Genomic DNA, 27819 nt, shown 5'->3' with positions numbered 1-27819 from the left:
ACTGTAATAGAAATCGATTTTCAACTCTGATTTTGTACATTACCTGTGACTGTTCACATCACTTGGCGGCGTATTTGATGTGCAGCATCAACATTTAACTTGTATATAACTTAAAATATACAAGTGTCCCCAACATAATGAATATAAACATTTGTGAAATATGAAAAACAAGATCAACAAAGAAAGGCGGCGTTCAATGAACGCAACCCCCACATGACCCAGCAACAATAACCAATGGCAATTCGATTTATCTGAAAAACATTATATTAGAAAACACCCTTTACAAAACAAGCATTTCGACTAAATATATATATGTATTACTTTTTTATTTCAATGATTTTCGTAAAACATCTTGTTCACTAACTTTGAATGATCTGGAAATAAGTAACGATGCACCCACTAGACATCATCAAATGAGTGTTTCTCGAAATGTGTAATAAAACCGTCCCCTGAAAAAAGAAAGATGGCTAACAATTTAATTGTGCTCATACAATTCAAAAACGAATAATATGATATTACAAATAATGCCTTGTTGTTTGAATTTTATCTGAAGCTGAAGCTGAACTTTTATTAGAACAAACAAACAAGTACTGGTGTCATAACAGAAAACATGGCCGTTATCCTCAGTAGGATTCGAACCCTGACGTACCTGGTTAAGGGGCAGACACCCAACAACTAGGCCACCGCATGCTACACTTAATCATTGTAGTGTTTTGTTTCAGTGATTTTTATTTGTGATTTTCTACTAACTTCACGGACGAATACGAAATTTCCCGACGCGACAATATTTCATTGCGTAATATTGCTTTAAAAATATAACGTAATTAAATAGATATAATATCTAAAATAATCTATTCGCTACCGGCAATAATCTATAAAACTATAACTAAAGAATCAATCATCTAATAGTTTATGATTGAACGTAAAATGAAATATACGAAATAAATTCGTTAACAATTGTATATATTGTGTATGAATTTTGCATTTTAGTCGTTTGATATGCTTGTTGCAATGTTATTGATTCAATGATCATTGCCAATCCCAATAGTCATTTTCCTAGTCAATGTAGTGCATTAAGTAATTAATATTTTAAACAGTTTTCAAACTGCAATTATAATGATTGTAAACCATGTATAGTCAACAGTTACAACTACTAGATCAATATGCAAGAAAAGCTGCGAAATGTATTTCAAAATCGTCTTTTCTTGTACAATATTATGAATTTCTATTGATACTCATTATTACATTTTATGATAAAAGTATGTTATTGACTTAACACAATTTACATAAAAAATTATATGTATTCATTTGAGCATATTATGGCCGACAAAAAGGCGTCGGTACCATAGCTTTATACTAAGTGTGGGATATCATCTTTATTGCTCAACTTTTTTTGTATTCTGCTACAGTTTCCAAAACGATATTCTACATACGCATTGGCCATATTGATGAAACATATGTTGACTTTTGGTCACAATTAAGGTTAAAGTGATTGAGTATTGCTACTTTTATGATAAACTTTTTACAATTTCACTCTACTTAAAAAGCATTTAGAATGTAAATCCATCATTCAGACAAAGTTAAGCACAAGTTATAAAAATGCATCCATATCGAAGTTTACTTGTACCTTTTAATCAGTTATGTTATAAGGTAAATAAATGAAGCATATAATAGTTTGAAGTATGTCAATTCTTACCATCAATGTCAAATAATTCTCCAACCCATTTTGTCAACAAAGCATGTTTCCCTCTACATAAATCCAATACAAACTCCGCTATAAATGATACTGAAATTTAAAAAACAAAATAGGTTTTCTGTAAATCATGTGAACTTTGATTGTGTTATGAATACAACTAATCATAACAACGGGTGATTTAATTTAGAGTACAAATTGAGCATTTTTTTCATTTTCAATTTTTGACATGAGATATATTGCACGTCAAATTTACATTATACAGTCATGAAAATATTTATTTACTTACATTTCATTTGACATAACTTGGTCTTCATGGCTTTATACAGCTTCTTTTTGCCTTCAAAATTCCTACACAGCCCATGCATAGCGTAATGATGGATCGACCTGCATAAAAAGATATATATGTGTGTTTAATAGTTTAGTCTGATACTCACTAAATATGACACACAAATATAATAAGTATGTCTTTAATGGTTGACAACGGTGTTCCGTTCTAAAGTAATCATGACAAATTTTCAACATCATTGAAAAGCGATTTTGCAAATAATGAAGTTAATATTTGTTATTTGTATTGGCCTACTGTTAAATACTATTAATGTCTGTGTGTGTGTCTTTGCGTACGTGCGTGCGTGTGTGTGTTTTGTAGTTGTTGTTGTTTGTATGTAACATAAAAACACTACAAAAGTTGTAGTTGTTTTTTCTCGAATAAAACTGTGCACGGACTCACAGACTTTCATAGTTTTACTTTTTTATCATTGCAGTGATTTCTGATTTAAGATTGTACAGATTGGTTTAAATTCTTCTCAATGAATCTTTATTTAATGACATTAAAAAGTGTGTATATGTACATGAATAAGTAAAGCATGTCATTCTTCGGATTTTATAATTCAATGTTATATTCTTTTCGAACAATTTTAAATGTTTACATAACAGGATAACTGATTTGACATCTGTTAACTGTATAGTTTGAATTACGTTAGTAACTATTTATCTCTTCACTTACGTGTGGTGCATACTCGGTGCTGTCCTTGGTAAATAAATTGGGCCATTATCGCCTACCACAACCTGCGTTACATTATTGTCCATCAATAGTCCATACTGTTGAGTTAATCTAAAAATAGTTTCTACTGCAGCTATTGTTTCTAAGATACACAGTCCAACGGAAACCATATTCTATTAATTGTTATGATTCTTCTTTATATAAATCCAGTAAGCAGGGAAAAACAAAAGTAGCCTTTAATCCATAATAAATAATGTTAACAATTGAAGATTCCCTTCGTCTGCTTGTCCACTTACATTTTCAAAATATTACACAACTTATATGGTGATAATAGTGAAACTGTTGCGCTAATCGTTTGACTTGATTTTAAAATACAATGTATAAATAATTAATACAAAGCCATCCGTTATTGCATTGTATTAACACGATCAATAATCAATTTAGCTGCTGCTGTTATAGCGTAATAACTGTCTCTTTTTTGGAAAGCACTGTGCATTTCAATTTTAAACTCCACGATTCTTCTTTTATCATAACTTTATATTATCTCTATCAAACACAAACATGAAAACTTACGATAATTGAACACAAGTACATTTTCAACCGCATAGATATAGTTTTACGTATTATGCACCCCACAAAATCTTGTTTCTCTTTCATGTCTATGCTATGGTAATTCTAGGAGCACAGATTTTCCATGTCACTGTTTCCTAGAATTATTGTTCTTGTCAGAGAAATTGTGTTTGTCAAACACTATCAATCTTTTCCAAGAAACTAATATATCTTATTTCAGCAGGAAAATGCGATACAAACTTCTGTTATATACCTGTTATATACCGTAATTGAAATGTACGATGTTAATTGCGATATATATCATGACTACCACAACACCGTTTATAATTATCTCGAGAATGTTTTTGTAAGATTAACCTTTGGAATCTTGTATAAATCCACAGGGAGCAAAAAGCTGTTATTGTAGTTCAATAAGAAACTGGTATAATTACATTCTGCAAGTCAATATGATATACTTGCTGATACCAGAGCTCGCCGACTGTAAAACTGCTTATATTGGAGTAAGTACGTATATTGTGTGACTTTTCCCTAATGTACAACTTTCGTTTATTTATCCTTTTTCTTATACGTATTACTTCAAATCAATGAAAGTGTTTTACGGTAATAAATATTGTGTAAATTACATTTATGTTGATTATTCATAATCTTCATCTTTCTATTACTTTATTTATTGTAAATTATATAAAGATCTAGAGTTAAAACTCAAATGCGAACAGCAATTACTCATTAGTATCCGTGATGTTTACATGTTGACAACTTTTTGATTATTTAGGTGGATTTAAAGTGCTGTTTGCAATGTGTAAATTACTTTCTTTGATCACTTCACAATATTTTACTTTTAAATACATTTCAACATTTTCATGAAAATTAACATTAATCTGCTTCTTTAATACCTACATCAAACAAAAAATCAAAATGGTCATACAAGAGTTGATATGGTTTAGATACCAACAAAGGGAACTTTTCAAATGACATTCCTGAATTTCAAATAGCTAAAAAAAACTGTAAAGCATCACATTGCAAATAAAAAACAAATACGAAATTATGAAAAATATTTTTTTGTATTTTTATTTGATCTCATTCTTTCAAAATTGGTTAAGTTCTTTCCGTACTTTTATTTAAACATATAAAAGGTTGCTTCCATTCCAATGATTAAAACCTAAAATTGAATTTTATAACTGATTTTGCAGTAATGTTAATCAATAACTTAATTATTTTGTTCAACAAAGAGCAGATAGCTAAATATACGTACGTCCAATATAATACTAGAAACACATAATATACGTTTTCATTACACGTTATCCCGTTTAAATTTTTAGATCAATTATATTACCCAGTTTCTTATGTTTTATGTTTTTTAAACTAAAACAAAGTTGAGCACCTGCTACCCGTTTAAGGTATAGTGTTGCAATACATTACAATGTTTTTTTTGTTCATAAAAAAAACTTGTCACGTAACAGAGTTGCTGGTCATGAAGCTAATATATAGGTTCTTATCTGTTTTAACGAAATATCATATACCACATTTCACAACGCTTTTTTATAAAAGATTTTGAATTTTATCCTTCAAATCATAAACTATAAATATCGACACGAAAAGCACGACACGATTGCGATACATTCAAAATTAGGTCATAGTCATTTCATTTTGTATTTTCTTTTGAACTTAAGGTGAGATTTATTAACCAATTAAAATTCTCAATTACATGTAGCATATTGAAATATAATTTGAAATCAAATGTTTTCTCATTTCTTCTCATGGTATTGAAGGCATAGTATGTGTAATTATTCTGAAGATAAAATTGTATGAGCTTTTAGTTACTTATTCCATATTGAAGTTTGATAAAAAAAATGTAGCAAACACAACATTCCAATCGTCATATTTGTAAAAAAAAACAGTTACACTTGACAAATAAATATTTGTTCAAAGATGTATAAAAGGTAATATTTCAGTAAGATTCCACTTAGTAAAACTATTATAAAGTATTATTTTGCACATTTTGTCTAGTAGGAACATTTCTACTTACAAAGGAGTCTAAATGACAAAATGGAATTCCGACACATTCCCATTGTACCACTGCCGTTCATTAACGAGCTAAAGTTAAAAAATGACTGCAATTTTTTAAATTTTTCACGGTATTATATATTGATTTTTTATGCCCCAGCAATATAATGGCTGGGGCATATAGTGTTACCCTGTTCCGTCATTCCGTCCTTCCGTTCTTCCGTACTTCCGTCATTCCGTCATTCCGTCATCATTTGTTTCCGTTCATTATCATAATAACGGTTGCACACATTCATCTTAAATTTGGCATATGGATATATCATGAAAAAATACAGGTCAACTTTGAATTTGGTTATGGTTCGATGATTTTTGGCAGAGTAATGCCCCTTTTACTTTGAAAATGATATGAAATATTCAGTTTCCGTTCATTATCTCCCCAACGGTATTACACATTCAACTCAAACTTAACATATGGATATGTCATGAGACAATACAGGTCAAGTTCGAATTTGGTCATGGTTGGATGATTTTTGTCAGAGTAAAGCCCCTTTTACTTTGAAAATAATATGAAATTTTCAGTTTCCGTACTTTATCTCACCAACGGTATTATACATTCAACTCAAATTTGACATACGGATACGTCAAAGAAATGCGCAGGACAAGTATGAATTTTGTCATGATTCTATGATTTTTGGCATTCAACTCAAATTTGACATATAGATACATCTTAAGAATGAGCAGTTTAAGTTTGAATTTGGTCGTGATTCAATGATTTATGACAAAGTTATCTTTCTTGAATGTTGGAAAAAAATTGAATTTTCAGTTTCAGCACTCATGCTCTTGTGGAAATGTATGTAGCCATTAGTTTGGCTACAAATATGCAATATGCAATTTACAAAAGGTTAACATTAAATAGTTTCAGTGCCTTGAACTTTGTATAAAAATGGTTTGTGTTAATATTGAAAAGTTTTAAGGGCTTTGAACTTAAAATGAAAAAAATAATTTGGGCAAACAAATTTGGAACTAAATATAAAAACATCTGAAATTTTGGTTGCATGCGGGGGGCATCCGTTTCATTTCTTAAAATACCGTAATTAATCAACAATAGTGTTCCATCTATTGATATTTAGATCGAAGAAATAAGAGGGATATCAAAAATAGATTAATGGAGCAGATAAGAGCAGATTTTTCATCTTTTTTTAAATTTTAAATATTGAATGACAGAACAATGCACATGCAACGTCTGGCGAATTTCATATTACCATTTAGTAAGAAGCTGCTTAAGAAGTTTGCAATGTGAGATAATTTAAGTTGTTAAATGAACTTTGATTTTGACAATTTTGTTCCAATAACGTACATGACATTACCAGTTTATTCAATACATATCTCAAATTGCTAACATTTTCATCATCAAGTGCAAAACCTTTGGTAGGTGTTTTTATGACAACAAAGGAAACTTTTTAAAAACTCTCAAATTAAAATGTTTTTGATCTTACAAATATCTTGTTGCAATCATTACAGATAGTAATTCAACTAGATAGTTATCCAAACAATTTAGTGGGTGCAACTGCTAAATGGTTAGTGTTTTTATTTATAGGCAACAACTATTTACAATGAGGCATCTGGTTCCACTAAGAATTCCTGTTACATAATTGATAATGATAGAAACGACGAACGAGCCACCTGTAACTTTAGCAATATGATGTGGTGAACCATTGACTCTTTAAATACCAGTTTGGTTATTCATCTGGTTTATTGGTTTTGTAGCGTTGCATGTAAAATTTGAGATGCGTATTAGACATGTTACATATGAATACGATTCATTGCTTGAGAATTCCATATGCATAGAAATCGTTGAGCAGATTTTCTTAAAACAGAACTGGGTATTTATATCCATATTTTAATTTTACAAATTTATCGATAGTGTTTCTTAATTTAAATTACTGTGTGGCCTTAGTCCTTAGTTATTGTATTTTTTTGCTTTTTTCCGGAAAATTCAGAAGGAAAGGTTCAGGCATGATATCTAAATTAACTAATGGACTCTCTTTTAAGGTTTTTAATGTATAAATTAGTGTTGGTTCTATTAAATGAGAGTCAGTTATATTGCTTCTGAGATTAAAAAAACAGACATGAATATCATCATGAATGGTTTCTTTAATCATTACAAAAGTGTAACAGTTACTATACATACATATATATTCAACAAAAAATATATAATTTCAAAATCACAACAACGATACATATTCCTTTATTTCTTCTTTTTTAATGATTAAAGTAGAGAAGAACGGAACCCCTAATGTAAGCCCAAAACGAAAGAAAAATGGAAATGTTGCTGGGTCGGTTCGATTGAGCTTGTTTATGGACGGTTTAAGTTGGTTTAAATATATCAAAGCTTGATATTTGAATATCACTTTTTAATTTTCTGGAGATAATGAATCAAAACAACAACACCTTTGGTTCTATAACCCTTTTTTGATAGTATATTTAATAAATAGAGTAAATTTAATGTATTTCATTACATATAATATGTAACAATGTTTTAAGATAACAAAGTGAGCATTTCAAAGAACGTCACAAAAGTAGTGTGTGCATTAGTTCAATTCTTTTGCATAATTGATATGAATACTTGTACTTAAAATAATATCAATTATATCAATTTGTAGAAATATTCTAAATTTACCTTATACGAAGGTTTTATTGTTGACATTGTTTTTATTTATTTCGTTCTGCCAAAATTTTGAAACGTTGAAACGTTGAAACGAATTGCTAGTTAGTTTAAAAAAATTGTTAAATTCAATTGAAAGGTTCTGTATATTTCATTTCTACGATAAACAACAGTTTCTGTGATCTACCAAATAATTAGAATAAATCTAAGTATTGATAAGTCATAGATTGCGTTAACAGTTGTCGTCCATGAAGAGGCATAATCAAACAAAGTTCCAAATTTGATTTAAGAAGTGATGTCAAAAGGTTCCATTAACTTAGGATCTTTTTATAATAACTAGAATTGCTGCCTAGGCTTTCACGATCATAATACAAAAAAAAGTACCAATACAAATGGTATCACTAACTAAATGATTAATTAATGTATGTACCACATACTTGCATATGAATAAACATAATGTGTTATGTGTTCCAAACAAAACACTTATATTATACAATAAACGCTCGTATATGATCGATTTGACACTGTGAGCATGTGTTTTGTCGATCACAGTGACTATAAAATAAAGGATACTAACGAAACACTTCCGATTAAATATCAAGTATTAAGATATTTTAAGTGTTGACACTTTAATCCATTCATTTTATAGTAGAAATAAGAGTTTAACACTTTAAGGTAATATATTTATAGATTTATAACACAGTACGGGTCAAATAAATGAGTAAACGTTTAAAGCGCATTTGCAATTTGATAATAACATATTCATAGCATAAGTAAAAAATATTTATTGAAAGCAGCAAGTATCGATCTTCACGCTTATGTTTAAGCAAAATAAATTATATAAGCGAAAATCAAAACACTAAGTCAATAACAAATAAGTACAATATCCAAAAACATTAGAAAAAGGCCCTTACTCCGTAAGTAACGTGGTAAAACTTTGTTTTAAAAATGTGTTGTCTCATTCATTTCTTTATTCACAAGTTATAGTTTTAAGTTATGTAGAATGTGAATATAAACAATTTTAAACACTGCTTTCAGAGGGCATTTGGTGCTTTGTATAATTCTGTGGAAAAACGGCCATCGTAGACGCAATTTTGGATTTCTCAGCCCACACTAACTTAATTTTCTTTTCCATTTGCATAACTGTAAATCATATTAAAACTGAATGATTTGATATATGACAGCTTTTGTTATACGTTCGTGACAAATTACTTCTCGAAATAGCCCTCTCTTTGGGCTTATACTTAGTGTATTAGCGAGCGAATGAATAGGAATGACTAATTTATTTGAAAGAGCTGTCTGTTCGTGTTTTTGTTTTTGTTTCGTTTGATATTTTTCGTGCATTACTATTTTACTATGCTTAAAATACAGATATATTTTTTATTTTAAAGCCAAAATATCAAACAGTGTGGCGTGCATTTGGTCAGACCCCTGGCGATTATAATATTTGCCGCATACTGCTCTTGTACAGTCAGATGATGAATTTACGTTACTACTTTATATAGTATTTTTATATAGATTTCTATATTATGTATATCTTGTGCACTTATAACAAAGTTTACTTATTTACACTTTGAAAAACACGTACGTGTTACGGTATAAACCAGAAGTGAATAGTAAATGCAAAAGTTTTTTTTTGTTATAGCATACTAAATGTACTTTAAAACTACAAAAACAAACAGATTACAGAAGTTAATTGTATTTTATATATCCAATGGCTTATCATCAAATGTTTTGTTTATCATATGACCTTTATTATGACTAACAAATTATAATAGTCAAACAATATCTAGTTTTCGTGTACTATATTTTTTGTCAAAGTAAGACATGCACCAATTTATATAATGATTTATATAATGATATAAACACAAAATATTATTATATAAACAAGTACTCCCACCTGCTAGGATTCAACTAACCAAAAAGATACTCTATTGACCCTTTAGTGCAACATCCGTGTATTTTGTTTTATTTTAGATACCTTAAACAATTTCTTTTTGTTGTAAACATAAGAGTTCCTCGTGATTTGATTTATTACTGTCTAAATGATCATATTTACCACATGACATTTCCTAATGTTAAAATAGATTTCGACAAACAACAGACCTGCTATCAAAGTAAGTGTTATTACAAATAACATTAACATGTTTATTAAACTTAAAACCAAGTGGGCACACAATTTTCAAATGCTTCTCTAACCCTGAAGGAATCTAAATATCGCCTTACATCGCACAGAAATTAATCTACTAGAGTTCGTTTTTGCATACATATCAATTTTGACAGTTACAAATGAGATTTATCTAATAACTTTTCTTTGCTTTTGTGCAATTTGCTAAAATAATAATAAAAAAAACAACATTTCATTTCGTTGTTGGAACGACGTAAAAAACAACCAAACAAAGGTGTCATCTATATAGAGACTCTTAAACAATGAAGATAAAATTGTAACTCAACACGCCAAACTTAAAATGTTACAGATTCGGTTTCAGCTTCGTCATGGAAAGTTTTTGCAACAGTTACCATCTACGGCCCTTAGCAGTGGTGGTTTTAGCAGAATGTATCATATTTACATTTATACATGTATATGAAGATAATGAATTTTCTAAACACCTGTACATATGTTCACATGACGACGCCATATTGATATTACAGTATTTGAGTATGGAAAAATGCCTTTTATGTACATGTAAGATTATACTGTTCATAGTGTCCGACCATAATATATTTTGTTTAATAAAATATAAAAGTGTACTTTATAAAATGATATATAAAGAAAATTATATCATTCATTCATTAATATCTATGATAAGTGATATTTTAAATTTTACACTAACATGTCTTTCAAGAGAGTAAACAAACTGAAAACAAAAAATGTTTCGGTTTAATATGTTCTCCTTTATAAAAAACCACCAATAAGTGTTTAAGTAGTTGTGGTTACTTAACCATAAGACTTTTTTAATCGTATGATAAAAGAAGTGTAATTATATCTATCAGTATAAGAGTTATATTCCTTGTTCAAACTATTTAAAAAGAAACAACTAAAAAAATGGTACAATAAGTGATATTACCAGACTGATTGCTTATGCTTATTATATGCTTTCTAATAACTTTGACTCACAGATTACAAAGGCACTGTTTTACGTTTATAGTAACTTTAAGTATTCGTTTTAAGTGCTTGCACTTACTTGCTGTTACATAATTATTAAACTCAAGTGTTTTAATTTCTAATTTCGCACCATTGTGACTGACACGGTGAGTGTCAAACTTGCCATTTTAAACTACTCAAGCAAAACGAAAATCATATGATAATAAAAGGTTTTCTTTATTGTTCATTGCATATCAGGTAACACCAGAAATATATTCATATTCTTTTTATAATCATTTCTCATTCAGAGTACAATGCATTTGAACACTCATTTATGTCTTTAAAAAAGACTCGCATGATGGATTTTGAAATCTTAGACACTTTCTATAAACAGCTGTGTCAATGGAACCTTAATGAGTAAGGTTTCGTTTACGTTACTTATTTCATTCCCTTACATTCTGCATATCAGTTTGTTCATTACTAACTGTTCTTGCTAGGCATTTGTGCTCTCCTTTCTGTTCGTAACTCTGCTGGGCGCCTTTCTGATGGATGGTCCTGGGTTTATTTGGGGGAGGGAAGCTGCGTTTGGCTCTAACTCGTTGAGCTTTTACTTTTCTTTAATCGTACTAAATATGTAAACTTAGTTTGTAGAACTAGTTACTGTGTGAAGTATGCAACAAGATGAGTTTATGTTAAAATGCATTTAGTTTTTCTTCACGGTATGATTAATATAACGGAAAGCAAAAGGCAATCTGATGGGTAGATATTGAAATGTTTTTTTTCCTATACATTTGATCTTGTATTTGAAAAATGGCAGGATCACATGCATCGATGACGATACTAAATTAAACTTTGTGTTCTTACAACTATGCGATTGCTTATCGTGTGTCAACTTTATAATCGATTATATCGTATAATTTTTTATTACGTTTCACGTTGTAACTCCTAAACATTTAAAAGAAATTGTAATTCGGGAATTGTAATGGAATTGAAATATATATTATATTTATGATTTTCACTAGTGATGCTCAGCCAAATACTAAGAATGGATAAATTGTGTATGTCGTCTGGTGCGAATATGCATTGTAATACTGTGTGATTCAAGGGTGTTCTTGGAATATAAAATGAATTAAAAAGTATACCATATAGTACCTACTTGTTCATTATAGCTTTACACAATGATAATAAAGAGCCTTCTTCATATTCAGGCACATTTTTATATAAGAGTTTCATACCGAAGCACTTGAGACTTAATGCATTTCATACTTGAGGTAATGAAATTATAGGAAATTTGTAGCGATGACTTGGTTTCCCGTACAAAATTAAGCAGAGAAAGAAGTCATTAAAACAGGTTTTGTTAATATTAGTTTTTTTCTGTTTTTTTTATTTATCTATTTATTTTTTATTCCTTTTTTATTTGTTATTTGGTGAATCAAGTATATGTATCATTGCCACATGCATTAACGATTAAACATGGTTGACAATAAATGCGTCTAATTCATATTGAAAACTAAACTTTGATCCCTGCATCTGTTTCATGTTTTAATATTGAATTCCGCTTAATGGTGCTACGGTAGCATGCATTTATTTCTATTGGCCAAGACAGGTTAATCTTAACAGAACATTTTTCAGTTTTGCCGAATAGATCGTTCTTTTGTTCCTATTCCCTATTCAAATAATACCAATGATATTACTAAAAAAATTCATTCAATTCTTTGATTAATCAGCTAAATATATTATATCTATGTCGTTATCTGCGAATGTTCAATCTAGTTTATTTATAGGCACATTTAGTGTTTGATTTAGATTTTTGAAGATAACTTCCATGGTCACTCCATTATGCATTTAAGTGAAACTATGAAATTTGAACTATTTAGATGATAATTTTAAAATAGAAAACATCAATCCAAAATATGCACAAAACTTTAAATAAAGTGGACTGAATTGGAAAGTGCAAGGTACCTCCAACACGCCAATCACCGGTTTACGCTTCATTTAACATATTTAATAGTGATATTTTAAATTTGTTCTATCTAAATGACATGGAAAAGAACATTGTGACTAAGTTTCTATTTTAAACGTTTTTCGCAGCATACATCATCTTCAGTTGTGAATATAAAATTCTTAAAAGTCAATCGAGGCCGAGAACATAGAAAACAAAATACAAATGTGCAATCGAAGGCACTGTTTGACTCTATTATAACATTTTGTCGACAGTTAGATAGAAGGAAAGCATTTGATAAGAAACAACTAGTTAAAATTGTCTGACTCATTTGTGTGGCTTTACCAGCCAATGAATCTTCAGATTGTTTCTCATCTTCAATGATAACTTCTTTTAGCGGTTAATGTATTTAACCTATTCTATATAATATCCGCCATAAAAAAAACATTTACGCACTCTTATTGTTGGCGCAGAAAGAGACATTTGTTTCTATTTTGAATGTATTGTAATAACATAAGAAAATGTTTAATACATATACAGTTGTGTATGTACAATCCTACTGTGCAATAAAAGGACTGTTAATACAGAAAAGGGCGTTTGATGAAATTTTGAACTTTTTGAAATAAGTAACGGACATTGTTCAAATATATATTTCGTCCTAATGTACAGTAACAGGTAAATAATTAAATTATTTAACGCTTTTTCTATAACCTTTGGAGACAGTAAATATTTTCATAAAGTTTAGCAGATAAATAATAAATAATTCATTTATTACCTTATCTATAATGTATAATTTATTACACAAGTAAGATGCAGGCAAAGCAAATGAAGGTAAACCATTTCAGAGACTGTTCATTTCGCAGCGAGAACATTTCAACGAATAGTTCGTTCACTTTATAAATAGAAACATGAAAGATCCGCCCGAAAGAGCGGTGATTTGTTCAAAAGAAATAAAAAACACAACTTTATCAAGAAAAAACTTATAGCAATTATTCATTTCCTACAGGTATATTTGAAGCTTCGTGTGCAGCTGACGCCTCTGAGAAACCCTCTTGAAGAACTTTTGAATACTCCAGTCCTGTTTGTATATAAATATTTAGTTTGATAAAACAAAACATTCTCAAGAAACGTTTCGTATAAATAAACGAGACAGCAGGAAACAATCGCTGTGGTTATATAAATGTGGGAATTAATTATTTATAAAGTAGAAATTAATTCAAATTGAATTTATTTAAAATTAAAGTTTATGGAAATTGCTGAATGCATTTAATACAAAAACACTACTTATCAATAAATCAAATAAATCAATCAATAAGAAAAAAGAAAAGAAATACAATATACAGAGTGACCAGGAGAAGTGATGTTCATAGAAAACATTTATCACATGGCAACATCTATTAAATGCTACTTTAGAGTGAGCGTTGTATTCGGGTTGATTATACATAAAAGCGATGGATATACTATGAAAAGGGGAAGCTATGTGGTGGAAACTAGTGGATCTGCCAAGAGAATGAACCAGGACAGTCTTGAAATGTAAGTTCTTGGAAATATAGACTTTTTTCTAGTGTTGCTTATATTCGATATTTACAATTTTTTTAAAAATCTACTTTGTAATAAATAAGAAATATTATATGTACATGATTTTTTTCCTTTTTTTTTTTCATTGTGCCATCTGAATTACCAGTAATGTAATTAATATAATTAATAAATTGTATTTGTGTAGTCTGGACAGGTTGTAAACCGTTCACATTTCATGTTTTTGTATTTCTTTTTATATTTGAAACCCCTTTATCTCTGCATGGACTGTTCCAAAGTAGATAATTAATCGATTAATAATAGTCAAGATAATTTAGATATTTCCCCTAATGATCATGGTTTCGATATAATGTGTCTGATTTTATATAACTGCAAAGGCAGAGCGAGTCAATTTAGGGCGTTTCATTAAAATGAAAACTAGTATTCGGGAAATAAATTTTATAAGTTTAGCGGTATTATGAAAGATAATAAAAATGATATCGGCCACGTTTTTATTTCAGACCAATAAAATACTTCGCCAGAAATATTTTATGTAATAATTCAGAAGGAAAGAAACGTCTCTACAGAGCAGTCAAAACAAAAGTGTGTGGTACAAGTTGTAAGTTCTATTAAACACCATTCATCATTTTTAATAGCAATATTCTTTGCAAATTTAATAAGTTGGCTACGTTGAACATTAAACGCGATGTCCAAGCTTTAAGTGGCTGCAGTTCTTAATTTAAAACGAATAATAAAATAAGAAGTTAACAATATCACTTTGCTAGGATGTCAATAACTTATTTGCGAACAAACAATACTGTAATTTTGTATAATACTATATATCCTGATTCATAACGTTGCTGATAGGAAAATGTTTCGGTATATTTCAAGTATTTATATTTTTTACAGTGACACTGGTACAAAGTATTGTTTTAGACGTTTGCAGGCGTAAAAATTATATGCTGGACCAATGGGTGAAGGAATTATTCGATATTGACGGTTAGCATTGTAGTATTGTTGAAAACATTTAAAGCCATTTCAAATAGTTTCTCCAATTTTGACATGCACAACGAATGATAATTCAAGCTAGTGCATATAATTTAGTTTCTTAACATTTGCATGATTTAAAAGTTTAATAATATAAAATGGAGATCCCACGTATTTAAGGAGAATGACAAAACATATAGCTAGCCCGATGAATTTGAAATTTTCTAAGTAGTACTTTCTGCGGGTAACACGTAATTGATGACATCTTGGTTATCCGAGCACATATTCATACGCAGCGCCATTTCTGAAGGCAGAATGATCTAGATGTAATTGACATAATTATTTAAACTTTAATGACAATATATACTTTTAAATTAAGAAGGAACGGTTAATACGGTAAAGAGGTAGGTGTTGTCTGTAATCAGAATTGGTTGGAAAAGTACTACTGTACCCTATATGCCCTTAAATAGTTAAACTCAACAAATCAAAACAATTCGTCCATAACAAACATTTTACACAATGTATAAAGTGAATTGTTGTTTGAAAAAGTAGTTCGTTGTTTAATCATTTGATGAAAGTGTTTTGATAAATATATTTTCAGGAAATGACGTCATTTCCCATCACGAGAGGAATCTTTTCACTTGAAGAACGTTGTCACGACCTAGCACGGTTTGAATCGTACAGTTGAAGAAAATCTTCGACACCAAGAAATAATGAGCGCATTTGCAGAGGCTTAAACTCAAAAAGCTGAATCTGTTAACTGTATACAATGGTTCTAATTATGACAATTTGTCAAGAAAGTCAGATCAATCCCGGCCATTCAGAACAGGTTATGTGCAGTAATGCTCAGAATTGGTTGTCCGGGAGTTATTTTTAGAGTATTGATATTATTACAGCACCAAAACAGTATGTGTCATACTACTTACAGTTAGGATTATCCGACAAAAATTTGGCTTTGTCATTAATTTTGCAATGAAGAAATACAATATTATCAATATATCCTGCTTAAAGAAATAAACAAACATCTGAAGAAAAAGCTCATCAAGTTCTTGGTAAACATTCTTAATTATTAGATGCTGAAGTCGTCTACTTTAAATCTTAGGGGCGATGATGTAATTTGCTTTCAGCAATGTCGTAAAATAACAGACTTCATAACCGGGCTTACAACGTTTATTTTTGCAATGTCTGTAGACCTTCATTATATTCTATGTTATTATCAAGTACTGCACATGACATTTATGATAAGCGTTTTAAAACTACCTCAAAGCATATCAGTATTAACCAAGAACCGATGAATTTCATGTGTGTGTGTTTTTGTTTGTTTGTTTTTGCTTTGTTGTATCTGTTTAATAAACAATTTAAGAAACAATTGTTTGGAAATTTATTCTCTTATTTAAGAAGATCAAGTAAATGTTGAATCAAGTATATGTTTTGTCACTTTTTAATGAACACGCCTGTTTCGGAGAAAAAAACGATATATTATGATTGCTTGGTCGTCGTTGTCGTCGCCATATAATAAACTTTTTTCCAATCATTTAGAAAAGTTATCAACATGTCTTTGTTGTCCCAAACAGACAATCGGTAACAAGGCATACAATGCTCTTGTTTTACCTTTTCCATAAATAATTGAATTTATTTAATGAAATCTTTTTTGATGTAGATAATACACATCAAAAGTTTCTAATATATGTAAAAAAAATCATCTAAAATTTCATGACTTCTTATATATTATGACAAAGTCATGTATATATTGTAATAAATATTTTTTTTCTTTTGGTAATTTTCGAAAGAAAATGAATGTCAAATGGAATGTTTTGAAACAGGAACAAAATAACGCTTTTTATGGTAAATCTAATATGGTAAACCGTAACCTCAAGTGTCTATTTGACAATGGGTAGTATTATGTTGTTTTTATCCTGCAGGTGTAACAAGAGAAATCAACTGCTTCTACTATTTAATGATAATACAATTTTCTTTAAAAAAAACTGAAATTTAAAAAAGCATACTTGTATGGAAAAATACACGTATATTGTTATTGTATAATTTGTAAATGTTTGAATGTTTAATAATTGAGAACAAGAGAACATGTTACATTCATTTCACCTTATATCTGGTAAACATGTACTACAAGTAGTAAAAAGTGTCACGTTAGATTAGACAGTCTATTTATATAATAAATAATTATGACAAAAATGTATTTTTAAATGGTTTGTATTATACCTCATTTCATAATAAAATACTATATCATGTATTCGTTGCCTTGTTTTACACGCAGCTTGCCTTTTCAATAGATATCAGCAAAAAACGCATTTCTGATGAAAACCAACAGGCCACAATTAAAAACAAGTTATTGCGGTTTTCAAAGGTTTATTAAATTCATAATTTTATTTTTATTTTTGAAAAGAAAAAGCATAAAAGAAGGGAGGTAACTTTACATATTAATTATGTATAATCCAACAGTGATTACAGTTTTATCGACCAGGGATTCGCATAATGAGTATTTACAACCACCCATAACTTAATGTAATAACTGTTAACTCCTTACGAAGGAACTAAATTTGAATAGACTGAAAAAATTGCCCTATTGTTTGAGCCCCTTACAAGCATAGTGTTAAAGTGAACTGATGTTAGCCTACACTATAAGCGAGTCAATGAAAAATACTCCTTTTTACCTGTTTACCGTTCTTTTTTATATATGTGATCAATAAAATTATATGTTCTTATAAATTAAATACTTAATTTGTTGAACGAGTTGAATTAAATAAAATTGATATGATTTATTTCAATTCGTTCAATAAATATAGTATAATATTTACACTCATGCAATATCCTGTATGTATTAAGCAGTTATTTAAAACTGATTTTGTTTTCATTTTAAACAATTTTTGAATAACGCTTTAAAGTTTGAATATCAAACTACTTTTGTTAGAAACACCAACGGATATTCCGTAACCCACTGTCACTATCCAATATGTCTTTAAAGGTTTAGCAATTATAGATCATGCAAATTATTGTCATTGCTGAAACAGAATTCCAGAAATTTTGAATACAGAAACATGTTGTGTTAATACGGCAATTATCTATCATTCCGTTTTGAATTTAACAGCCCCCCTCACAACACATTCAACGCTTGATTAAATATGCATGGAGATGACTACATTAAAAGTTTAAAACGAATTTTACAAAAGATAAGACAGCCGGATATGTCCTTTGTTGAGAGTTTAAGTAATGTTTTAATCACGTTTCTATAATGGAATCAAAAAGCAACACTTAACTTTATATCTTTTAGATCTGCTTTCGTCAAGCGGAATTTATTGGTTACGTATTGTTATATAGATACATTAAGCCTTCGAATAGATGTGGCTTTTATAACAATCATACAAGAGGATGTGAGTTTTTTTTAACAATCTAAAACGATTAGGATCGGGTTATCTTTAAGTTTGATATTTCTACATCCTATTTAACGAACTATTTTTTGACAAAACACATGTTTTATTAAGTGCGTCTATTTCATAAAATGGCTAATATCTTAACCCTACAGTCACGTTTCAAACGTTTCTGAAAATGATGTATTACTGCGTTGAATGAAGCTCGGTTACTGCTTGCCTCCAAACGCGAAAATTATTACCACTAAACATTAAAACTACCGGTACGTTCCAGGGATCATTGAGCGCAATCAATGTAAAAAAAAGAAATACAGTCACATGCTGCCTATTATTTGTCACCGGAAAGAAGGAGCGTAATTAAAACACGCTTGAAAGTTGATGAAAAAATACTACTTGAATCATTTCGAGTTTTTAACGCTGCTAGAGAATATTGTAGAATAATACCTGTTATTCGTCATCGAAATTGCTTGAAATCACCGAGAGCTTCTGTGAAAAACATTATATATATAAAGTTCTATAAGACTCAGCAACCCAACATTTGCTTGGAATTCTGATGAACAGCAGATAGCATTGATTTTTATATAATCATTGTGTGTGAAATTGACTTACACCATTATTCAGTTTTGCTTGAAATAGGTAGGTGATATAATAAAACATTTTGTTATTATACGCTATTAAAAGGAACATTTTCATGGCACTTCTTAAGTGTTTGCCTCTGTCGAAATTTATTGTATTCATTGTAATATTATGACATTTATCGGGATGAAATCACATAATGATGATATTTTAAGTGTAATTAATGGTAAAAAAAACTTCTTTTCAATTCTCATTTGTTACTTATTAAAACATTTTAGGGACTTTAAATTCTTTCACGTGAGAAAGCTATTCAGCTTACTTATGGAACGTCATTGGTTCTACTCAGTTTCGTTTCTGAAATAATGCACGGAAGTGCATCTGATGTATTCCTGCACCAGTAAAGCTGGAAAGTCGTCATTTGACCTGTACTGTGTTGATGCAATGTTTTCTTTTTAATTGACATTGCTATAAAAACCATTATTGGATTTTCAGTGAATAATCTGATATGACATTTATTGGTAGAAATCGTAATCTTGAAAATACCAGGATTAGTGAACGAGATAACAAAGTGTGTGAATCCTGTGATAGGCATTTAACCCAATCCATTTTTGCCATTTCTGTTTATTATCACACAATAGCTTTTGTATAATATATCCTTTGTTATAGTAATTACTTTTATTTTTAGTGAAAAATAAGTTAGTTATTAGTTAATTTGAAAATCAACACATTTACTAGTGGAATTATTAAATGAATGAATCAGTTGAAATACTTAATTCTCTCTTACAGGTGAAGTGGTAATACTAAAATAATCTGCTGCCTACACACTTGGCCTCTTGGGATTCCATTACATGCCAGTAATGTAATTTGTATATAAATTCTTGTTTTAAGTGTGTCTTTCATTCAGATGATAAATTAGAACAACAGAAGCACTTTTATTTTTTAGAACGCTGAACGCGTATTCTGATTACTCGGCAATTACTCTGATTATTTCAAACTATAGACAAGTTTGATTAATGAAAAGAAATTATTCAAACTAAACAAGCATAGAGTATTTTAACATACAAAGTCTTGGATATTTAACAATAAACATTAATAAACATTGTACGACGGAAAGAACCCAACAGCAAATAAAACGGGATAAAATATGACTACATATATCTTGAACATTTTATTAGCTGCTGCTTTAGCTATCAGCATGTTTGTTTCTAATAGTGATGGCTTTGTATTGAATGTACACCATGTCAAAATGACTGATTCAGATTCATCAAAGGACACAGGGATTGGAGACTTCAAAACACACCAACCGTAAGTTCATTTCAATGATATCATAAACAAATGTTTTAATATTTTTCTTAAAATGAAAAACATATTTGAGATATATTATTACCAACAAGGGACGTACCTAAGTATAAAATACCGTTTTGGAGACATAATTGTCGGTTGTTTTATATAAAAAGTGATTTTAAATGCACTTATTGTGATAACTTACTTTTAGAAGAAACAATACTGTTTAAATGAAAAGATAATTACTCTTAGAGCGTATTTCTGCAGAGGTTGCACTTAACGTTATTTAGAAAATATTTTAACTTTTTATTTTAAAGACTAATATAACAAATTAACCAGTATTGGTAATCGCTAGAAAGCAAATCTGTTGTGAGCATATTGATATTTCATTTACGCGATTAATGGAAAATTATATTGAATTGTAACAAATAAAACAATCTTCTAATTTCATGCTATTTCAAAGCCATGAAACACAGATACAATTGTTCAACAAAAAGATATTTTGATAAGCGTAATATAATTAAACGATTTAATGGTATAGAGCAAAGTTACCGAATTTGATAAAAATATGAAATCAGAAACTGTTTCGAATAAGTACTTAAATAAAATAGTGATATTAGTACAAAATAAGAAAGCACAAAATAAGGAAGTGACACCAAAAGCAATCTTTATCACAAATAGACCGAATACAATGCGTTTAGAAACTTTGATTTATTAACCATGGACATTTGACTCTTATGGATTTTTAAATATTGTTTATTTTCCAAACTTTTGTTTTTTGTTATATGCAAAATAAGTCAAGTCTTCAGTCGTACATGTATGTAGTATTGAAATGTTTTATTTTCAGGACGGTCAGACATTTTGCAAGGCACGGCTTATGTAGAAATTACGAGGGAAAACAAACTTTGTATATTGCAATGAAAGCGAAAGTCTGTGATATAAGCTGTAAGTTTTTTTGATTGTCAAATTGCATATTTATTGTAACTGATGGAAGAATCTTAGGCATAATGTTCAATAGAGCATAAAACTTAGACCGGCAATGTCTTTGCTTTACAGTATCAAATGATCAGCAGTCTCACGCTATGCTCCTGTGAACTATAATCATTCGTCTGAGAAGAATTTTAACCCTGACCACGCAATATATTCAAAATGGAATATTTTATCGTTATGTCGTAGGGTGAATTGTAAAATAAAAGAGTTATGTGTTTGAATTGATAAATATATTAAATAGATAAATAATTGAATAAATCATGCGTGTTGTTTTTATTTTTAATTCCCCTTATTATTACAATTGTCAAAACAGTCCTATAAACCTCTCCTGTATACCTATACAGTAGCCGAATTATCTTTTCCAATCTATACTTTTTCTTTCTTAATAACCTATTACATAATAATAAGTCGCTTTCTATCTAACCTGTGACCCGTTTACATTGTACACGAATGCAATGCTTCATTGCATTCACCATTAATTTAATTTAAGCCATCCGAGAGGAATTATCCTGCACATAAGCTCGAATTTCTTGCTCTCAAATGGGCCGTGACTGAAAAGTTTCACGACTATTTGTATGGCGGGAAATTCGAGGTTGTGACGGATAATAATCCTCTCACTTATGTCAACACCACAGCCAAGCTGGATGCAACAAGTCAAAGATGGATTGCAGCTCTGGCTAACTATGATTACACGCCAACTTATAGAAGTGGATTGCAGAATGCCGATGCAGATGGTTTATCGAGACGTCAACATTCACTTACCCAGGAGACTGTTAAAGCATTAAGTCTTGCTGCCACAATTGATACAGGACCTTTCATAGACAACGTCCAACTCCCTAGTGATAACAACACAAGCACCTCAGATATTCCAGCTGATGTCGTTCTTCAGAACTGCCTTTGTAATACAGACTGGATTAAGGCACAGAATCAAGATATTCTTATCGCGTACATCATTGATCACCTTAGGAAAGGTTCGATTCCGACTAAGCCGGACGGACGCAGATTTTCAGGGATTAATGCTTATGTGCGCGACTGGAAGTATCTTATTCTGATGCAAGGAGTCCTGTACAGAAGACATCGAATCTTTGGTGAAGAGAGGTTGCAACTCGTCCTTCCAGAAAACCTGAAGGAAGATATTTTCAAGGCTTTGCATGATGACCTTGGCCACCAAGGTCGGGATAGGACGACATCTCTTATTAAAGAAAGGTTTTATTGGCCTGGCATGGACTCCTATATTGCTGGTATGGTGAGAAAATGTGGACGATGTTTGAGAAGAAAACACCTACCTGCTAAAGCACAACTCGTCCCGATACAGTCTTCATACCCAATGGAAGTAGTCTGCATCGATTTTCTGTCACTTGAGAGATCAAAAGGAGGCTATGAAGACGTGCTGGTCATCACTGATCATTTTAGCCGATATGCTCAGGCGTACCCTACGAGGAACCAGACGGCAAAGACCACTGCAAAGGTTCTCTTTGAGAACTTTGTAGTTCACTATGGTTTTCCAGCACGGATTCACAGCGACCAGGGCCAGAACTTCGAATCCCATTTGATCAAGGAACTCTGTCAACTTGCCGGTATCGAGAAGAGTCGAACCACGCCATACCATGCCATGGGCAACGGGATGACCGAACGCTTTAACCAAACGTTGCTCAAGATGCTGGGGACCCTTGAAGATAATCAAAAGGCTGATTGGAAAGCGCATGTGCCTACATTAGTCCATGCCTACAATGCCACACATCATGAGAGTACGGGGTTCTCTCCTTACTATCTGATGTTCGGCAGACATCCCAGACTTGCCATTGATGCCTTCTTGGGTTTACCCACAGACACTTTGTCTGCCAGCAAACATTCAGAGTACGTGGTTAAGCTACATGAACGTCTCAAAACAGCATACGAAAAGGCTAGATTGATATCAAGTAAGACGGGTCAGCTCAACAAAGCAAAGTATGATGAGAGAGCTCGAAGTTCTGTTATCGCTCCAGGAGACCGAGTTCTTGTCAAGAACGTTTCCATCAGAGGCAAACAGAAACTGGCCGATAAATGGGAACATGACCCGTACATCGTCATCAGCCAGCCTAACCATGACATACCTGTCTACCAAGTGAAGCGTGAAGGGGCAAGGTACAAGAAGACAAGAACACTCCATCGTAATCTCCTTTTGCCTTTCATGTCAACCACGGATGCCATTGAAACAGATGATGACCCGAACACACCTGCCGAAGATCAGGTTGCAAACAATACTGTAAGGCCGTATGTTATTCCTATGAGACGATCTGCAGGCTCGCCAGGACTCCTTCCTTCTCCAAGACCGAAGCGCACATCGAGAGCACCTGATAGATATGGATATTAAACCATGGCTTCAAGATATGTACAAACATGTAGAATTGTCTGATTCATATTGTTTGAATGATTTAGTGAGCATGATTATCTAAAGAGTGAATACTTTTTGTAAGTGTGATTGTTTAAATCTGTTGTTCTCTATTTTGAATCAATTATGTTGATTTTTCTTTTTCAGAAACGTTGTAATACAGAGGCATATCTTGATGGTATTGATAGGAAATAAACATTGTATTAGTGCCATTAATTTGCAAATTTTTGAATCATTTCAGATGATCCAGAAAACATCAATTGTATGTGTGTGCCGATGACATTTTTCACTTGTAATTATCATTAATCATACCTGTTGTTTTTATTTGTCATTTCAGGACATGTGCTGGTGATTTTGTTAGGACACTATCCTGATCCTACTTCAAGTACAATTATTATACTTACTAGTACCGTTTTGTTTCAGACAAACTCGATAAGGTAGTACCATGTCGTTGATATATTTAAATACTTTCATGTTTCAAAGTCACTTTCATTTCATATGCCATTTCATCTCATCTATCATCATATTTTTGATTCCTTTTATATTTAGGTTTGGAAATGTCGGGACGCCATTTATAAAGTAGGGGGAGTGTGTCGTAGGGTGAATTGTAAAATAAAAGAGTTATGTGTTTGAATTGATAAATATATTAAATAGATAAATAATTGAATAAATCATGCGTGTTGTTTTTATTTTTAATTCCCCTTATTATTACAATTGTCAAAACAGTCCTATAAACCTTTCCTGTATACCTATACAGTAGCCGAATTATCTTTTCCAATCTATACTTTTTCTTTCTTCATAACCTATTACATAATAATAAGTCGCTTTCTATCTAACCTGTGACCCGTTTACATTGTACACGAATGCAATGCTTCATTGCATTCACCATTAACAGTTTATTATATATAGACGTACATTGTAAACTTTTCAATAAATATTGTTATATATCTTTGATATATCTTTTTACTTCACAGGTTAGTGATACATTTTTGTTGTGCATTTCACTCTAGTAATAAGTATAAGTAATTTGTATTAAACTATGTTCTTAATAAGTATTTTAAAGCTCAACTTTGTAAAAGGAATCGTTCATGTTATCATTTCATATTTTGTATACATGTACTTTGTTATTATATTGCTTCATTGCATTCACCATTAACAGTTTATTATATATAGACGTACATTGTAAACTTTTCAATAAATATTGTTATATATCTTTGATATATCTTTTTACTTCACAGTTTCCAACCCATTCCAAAGGACCCATGATTGTCCATCAATTATTATAAATGTTGTTTTCGCGGACAGCTTATCAGCTGCGGCAGATTATATATATCTCTACCGACTGAGTGAACCCGTGACAGTTACAAAACCATTAAACATTTTTGGAGAAATTTCAAACTAAGCTTTGACAGGATACTTTCGTTGTAGGCCATGGTCGGAGAGCATGGACATGCCTACTGATCTGTGTCTACACTGGTAACATAGGAAGAAAATGTACGCGCACAATGCCCAGATATTGTAATCGTATAAAGTTGTATAGTCAGTGATCTATATTATATTCAATATGGATTTGCATTCTTTGAATGTTGCTAATTAGTATATGCTAAAATAATATAACATCAAAATTTATTTCTGTTTCAGTGTCAACGATACAAAGTGTAGTGTTAGACCTTTGCAGACATAAGAATCATATGCTGGACAAATGGGTAGAGGAATTATTTGACATCGACGGTACGTTTCAATTTCATCATATAATTACAAAATTCAAAGGTATTACAAATTTGAAGGAAAAGTTAACAACACTTTTAAAGTATATATTATGTTTTAATCTTAATATGAATTAATAGTTAAAGCAAAGGTATATTGTTGAAAGTGAAATAAAATCGTGTGTATCAACATTAAGCATGCTGGAGGTAACTGTATTTACCCATGCAAACCACTGTAGACCGTTTTCAGCTTCACCGGAAATTTTCATATATTACGTAATGAATTGTTTTGTCCAGATTAAGAGATGGACAGGTCCATTTAAGATAATTAACAAAGTAATCATAAAATTACAAAAAGTACCTAACATAAAGAATAATTAATTATTACAGGTAATGGTTACATCTCTCATTTTGAAAAGCATCTTTACTCTTGAAAACACCACTGTTTAAGGGTGGCAAGGATGACGTACCAAAACAGAAATTGGACCAGACGAATAAAAATGAATACAGATGATTCCAATCAGTACTTTCAAAATTACAATGCTACTAAATGTATTTGACTTTTAATCAGTTGAAATATATTACAATATTAGATTTCAATGTAAAAAAAACAACAAATTCTTTGACTGCTTATGTATGTTTATTTCTTTGTTTTTTATAACACATGGTGCATATGTTTCTGATTACACATTCGAATGTGCCTTTTTATATAGAAAAAATGATAGTGCGTTTAATTAACTATAATTATTAAATGAAACAAAGCAAGCAATTTTGACACTAAAACAAAATGATGAATTCTGCTTTTAACAAATTTAGTGTGTGTATTTTTCCAATATATTGTATACCAGTTGTCTGATTATCTTTTTCGATTTTTAAATAGTTTCGGTATTTGTAGATTTTTTAACAAACGCAAATGTCAAATAATACTTGTTGTCTAGAACATTCCATGTGTTTTTTTAAAATATATGAATATTTATAAGAACATTTTAGATATAATTATATTATAATTATATAAATTCACTGAAGATTTTTAACAAATAACATGCAAACAAATGGTGTCCAAGAATATTTTGTCTTGCCTCTAATGACGACATAAAAATATATTCCAAAATGGATACCAAACATTCCATTCATGATTGAAAACTGATCATAGAGCATTTGTTATTTAACTTTTGTGATATAGCTTAGCAGATTGTTGCAATTGTATGATTGTATGACTCAGTATCGTCCATGAACAGGCTCAATCAAACCGAGCCTGCAACATTTTCTATTTTGCCGTGTTGGGCTTTCTTTAGGGATTCTATATTTATCTATTTTATGATCACATCCGTGTTATTTGTGCCGTGTGGCGGCTGTAAAAAGTCTCCCCGTACATTTAATCAATGATGTTATATTTTCGATCCTTGAAGATCGTTCAGCACGACATTATTGTTGTGCTTGTGGTATTTTTAGTTTCAACTTTTCGTCATTTTCCACTTGGGTGGTTCCAATATTCCTACTTGAATAATGTTGAATCACCCTTAGGATATGTTGCCTGCTTTTTAAATTTGTCTTTTGACGTCTTATCTGTGATACGCAGGCTTCATAACCTCTGATCCCCTTTCAAAATTCCATTTTATTTAGTTCCGCCCATTGTTTTCTCGTTTAGGGCACACGCTTTTTATTACTTGGGGACCATACGCCGCTTTTCGTGGAATGGCACGGAAGTGTCACATTGAAGGTTCCATGATAACCGCCGTATGAACACATCTGCGGATGTTTCTAAATTCAAAATTTTACTATTTCACGTTTAAATGTTGAATTCTGCTTAAGCCGGTGCTAGGGGGCGTGGACGGTAACTTGCACTTTCCAGTATCGTCCATGAACAGGCTCAATCAAACCGAGCCTGCAACATTTTCAATTTTGCCGTGTTGGGCTTTCTTTAGGGATTCTATATTTATCTATTTCATATATAATGGAACATTTACAACCATTGTATTCCAAGATATTGAATATATTTATTATATTCAAGAAAAGCAGATTATAACCACTTTTTTAAAAGA

General features: G+C 30.8%; 2 protein-coding genes and 1 long non-coding RNA gene across 3 annotated transcripts; 2 read left to right on the top strand and 1 right to left on the bottom strand.

The window, feature by feature from the left end:
* Positions 1–260: 260 nt before the first annotated feature.
* On the bottom strand, positions 261–3730 carry LOC132743201 (uncharacterized). Its single transcript, XM_060731732.1, has 4 exons — positions 2700–3730; positions 1983–2080; positions 1697–1786; positions 261–449 (listed from the first exon to the last, which is right to left on the bottom strand). The coding sequence occupies exons 1-4, from the start codon at positions 2864–2866 to the stop codon at positions 400–402; spliced, it is 405 nt and encodes a 134-aa protein (XP_060587715.1). The 5' UTR covers positions 2867–3730; the 3' UTR covers positions 261–399.
* An 11228-nt stretch (positions 3731–14958) lies between these two features.
* Positions 14959–16902, top strand: LOC132743200 (uncharacterized). Its single transcript, XR_009627540.1, has 3 exons — positions 14959–15096; positions 15387–15476; positions 16066–16902. It is a non-coding gene; the product is annotated as an uncharacterized LOC132743200 (long non-coding RNA).
* Positions 16903–20216: 3314 nt separating this feature from the next.
* On the top strand, positions 20217–26990 carry LOC132743199 (uncharacterized). Its single transcript, XM_060731731.1, has 4 exons — positions 20217–20731; positions 21558–21655; positions 25713–25802; positions 26168–26990. Exons 1-4 carry the CDS (start codon positions 20571–20573, stop codon positions 26209–26211), a joined length of 393 nt encoding a protein of 130 aa, XP_060587714.1. The 5' UTR covers positions 20217–20570; the 3' UTR covers positions 26212–26990.
* The last annotated feature ends 829 nt before the right edge of the window (positions 26991–27819 follow it).

This window comes from Ruditapes philippinarum, unplaced genomic scaffold (genome assembly GCF_026571515.1).
Source record: "Ruditapes philippinarum isolate M1 unplaced genomic scaffold, ASM2657151v2 ctg429_1_1_1_1, whole genome shotgun sequence".
Classification (NCBI taxonomy): domain Eukaryota; kingdom Metazoa; phylum Mollusca; class Bivalvia; order Venerida; family Veneridae; genus Ruditapes; species Ruditapes philippinarum.
The sequence above is the reverse complement of the archived record's forward strand: the minus strand, read 5'-3'. Positions and strand labels throughout refer to the sequence as shown.

Bases quoted from the DNA above. Each gene is read 5' to 3' on its own strand.
- LOC132743199 (XM_060731731.1), top strand. From the start codon at position 20,571: ATGACTACATATATCTTGAACATTTTATTAGCTGCTGCTTTAGCTATC. The intron at 20,732-21,557 runs GTAAGTTCATTT...TTTTATTTTCAG, and splicing joins GACTTCAAAACACACCAACC to GACGGTCAGACATTTTGCAA. The intron at 25,803-26,167 runs GTACGTTTCAAT...TAATTATTACAG, and splicing joins GGAATTATTTGACATCGACG to GTAATGGTTACATCTCTCAT.
- LOC132743201 (XM_060731732.1), bottom strand. From the start codon at position 2,866: ATGGTTTCCGTTGGACTGTGTATCTTAGAAACAATAGCTGCAGTAGAA. The intron at 2,081-2,699 runs GTAAGTGAAGAG...CTTTTTATGCAG, and splicing joins GCACCGAGTATGCACCACAC to GTCGATCCATCATTACGCTA. The intron at 1,787-1,982 runs GTAAGTAAATAA...TTTAAATTTCAG, and splicing joins CAAGTTATGTCAAATGAAAT to TATCATTTATAGCGGAGTTT.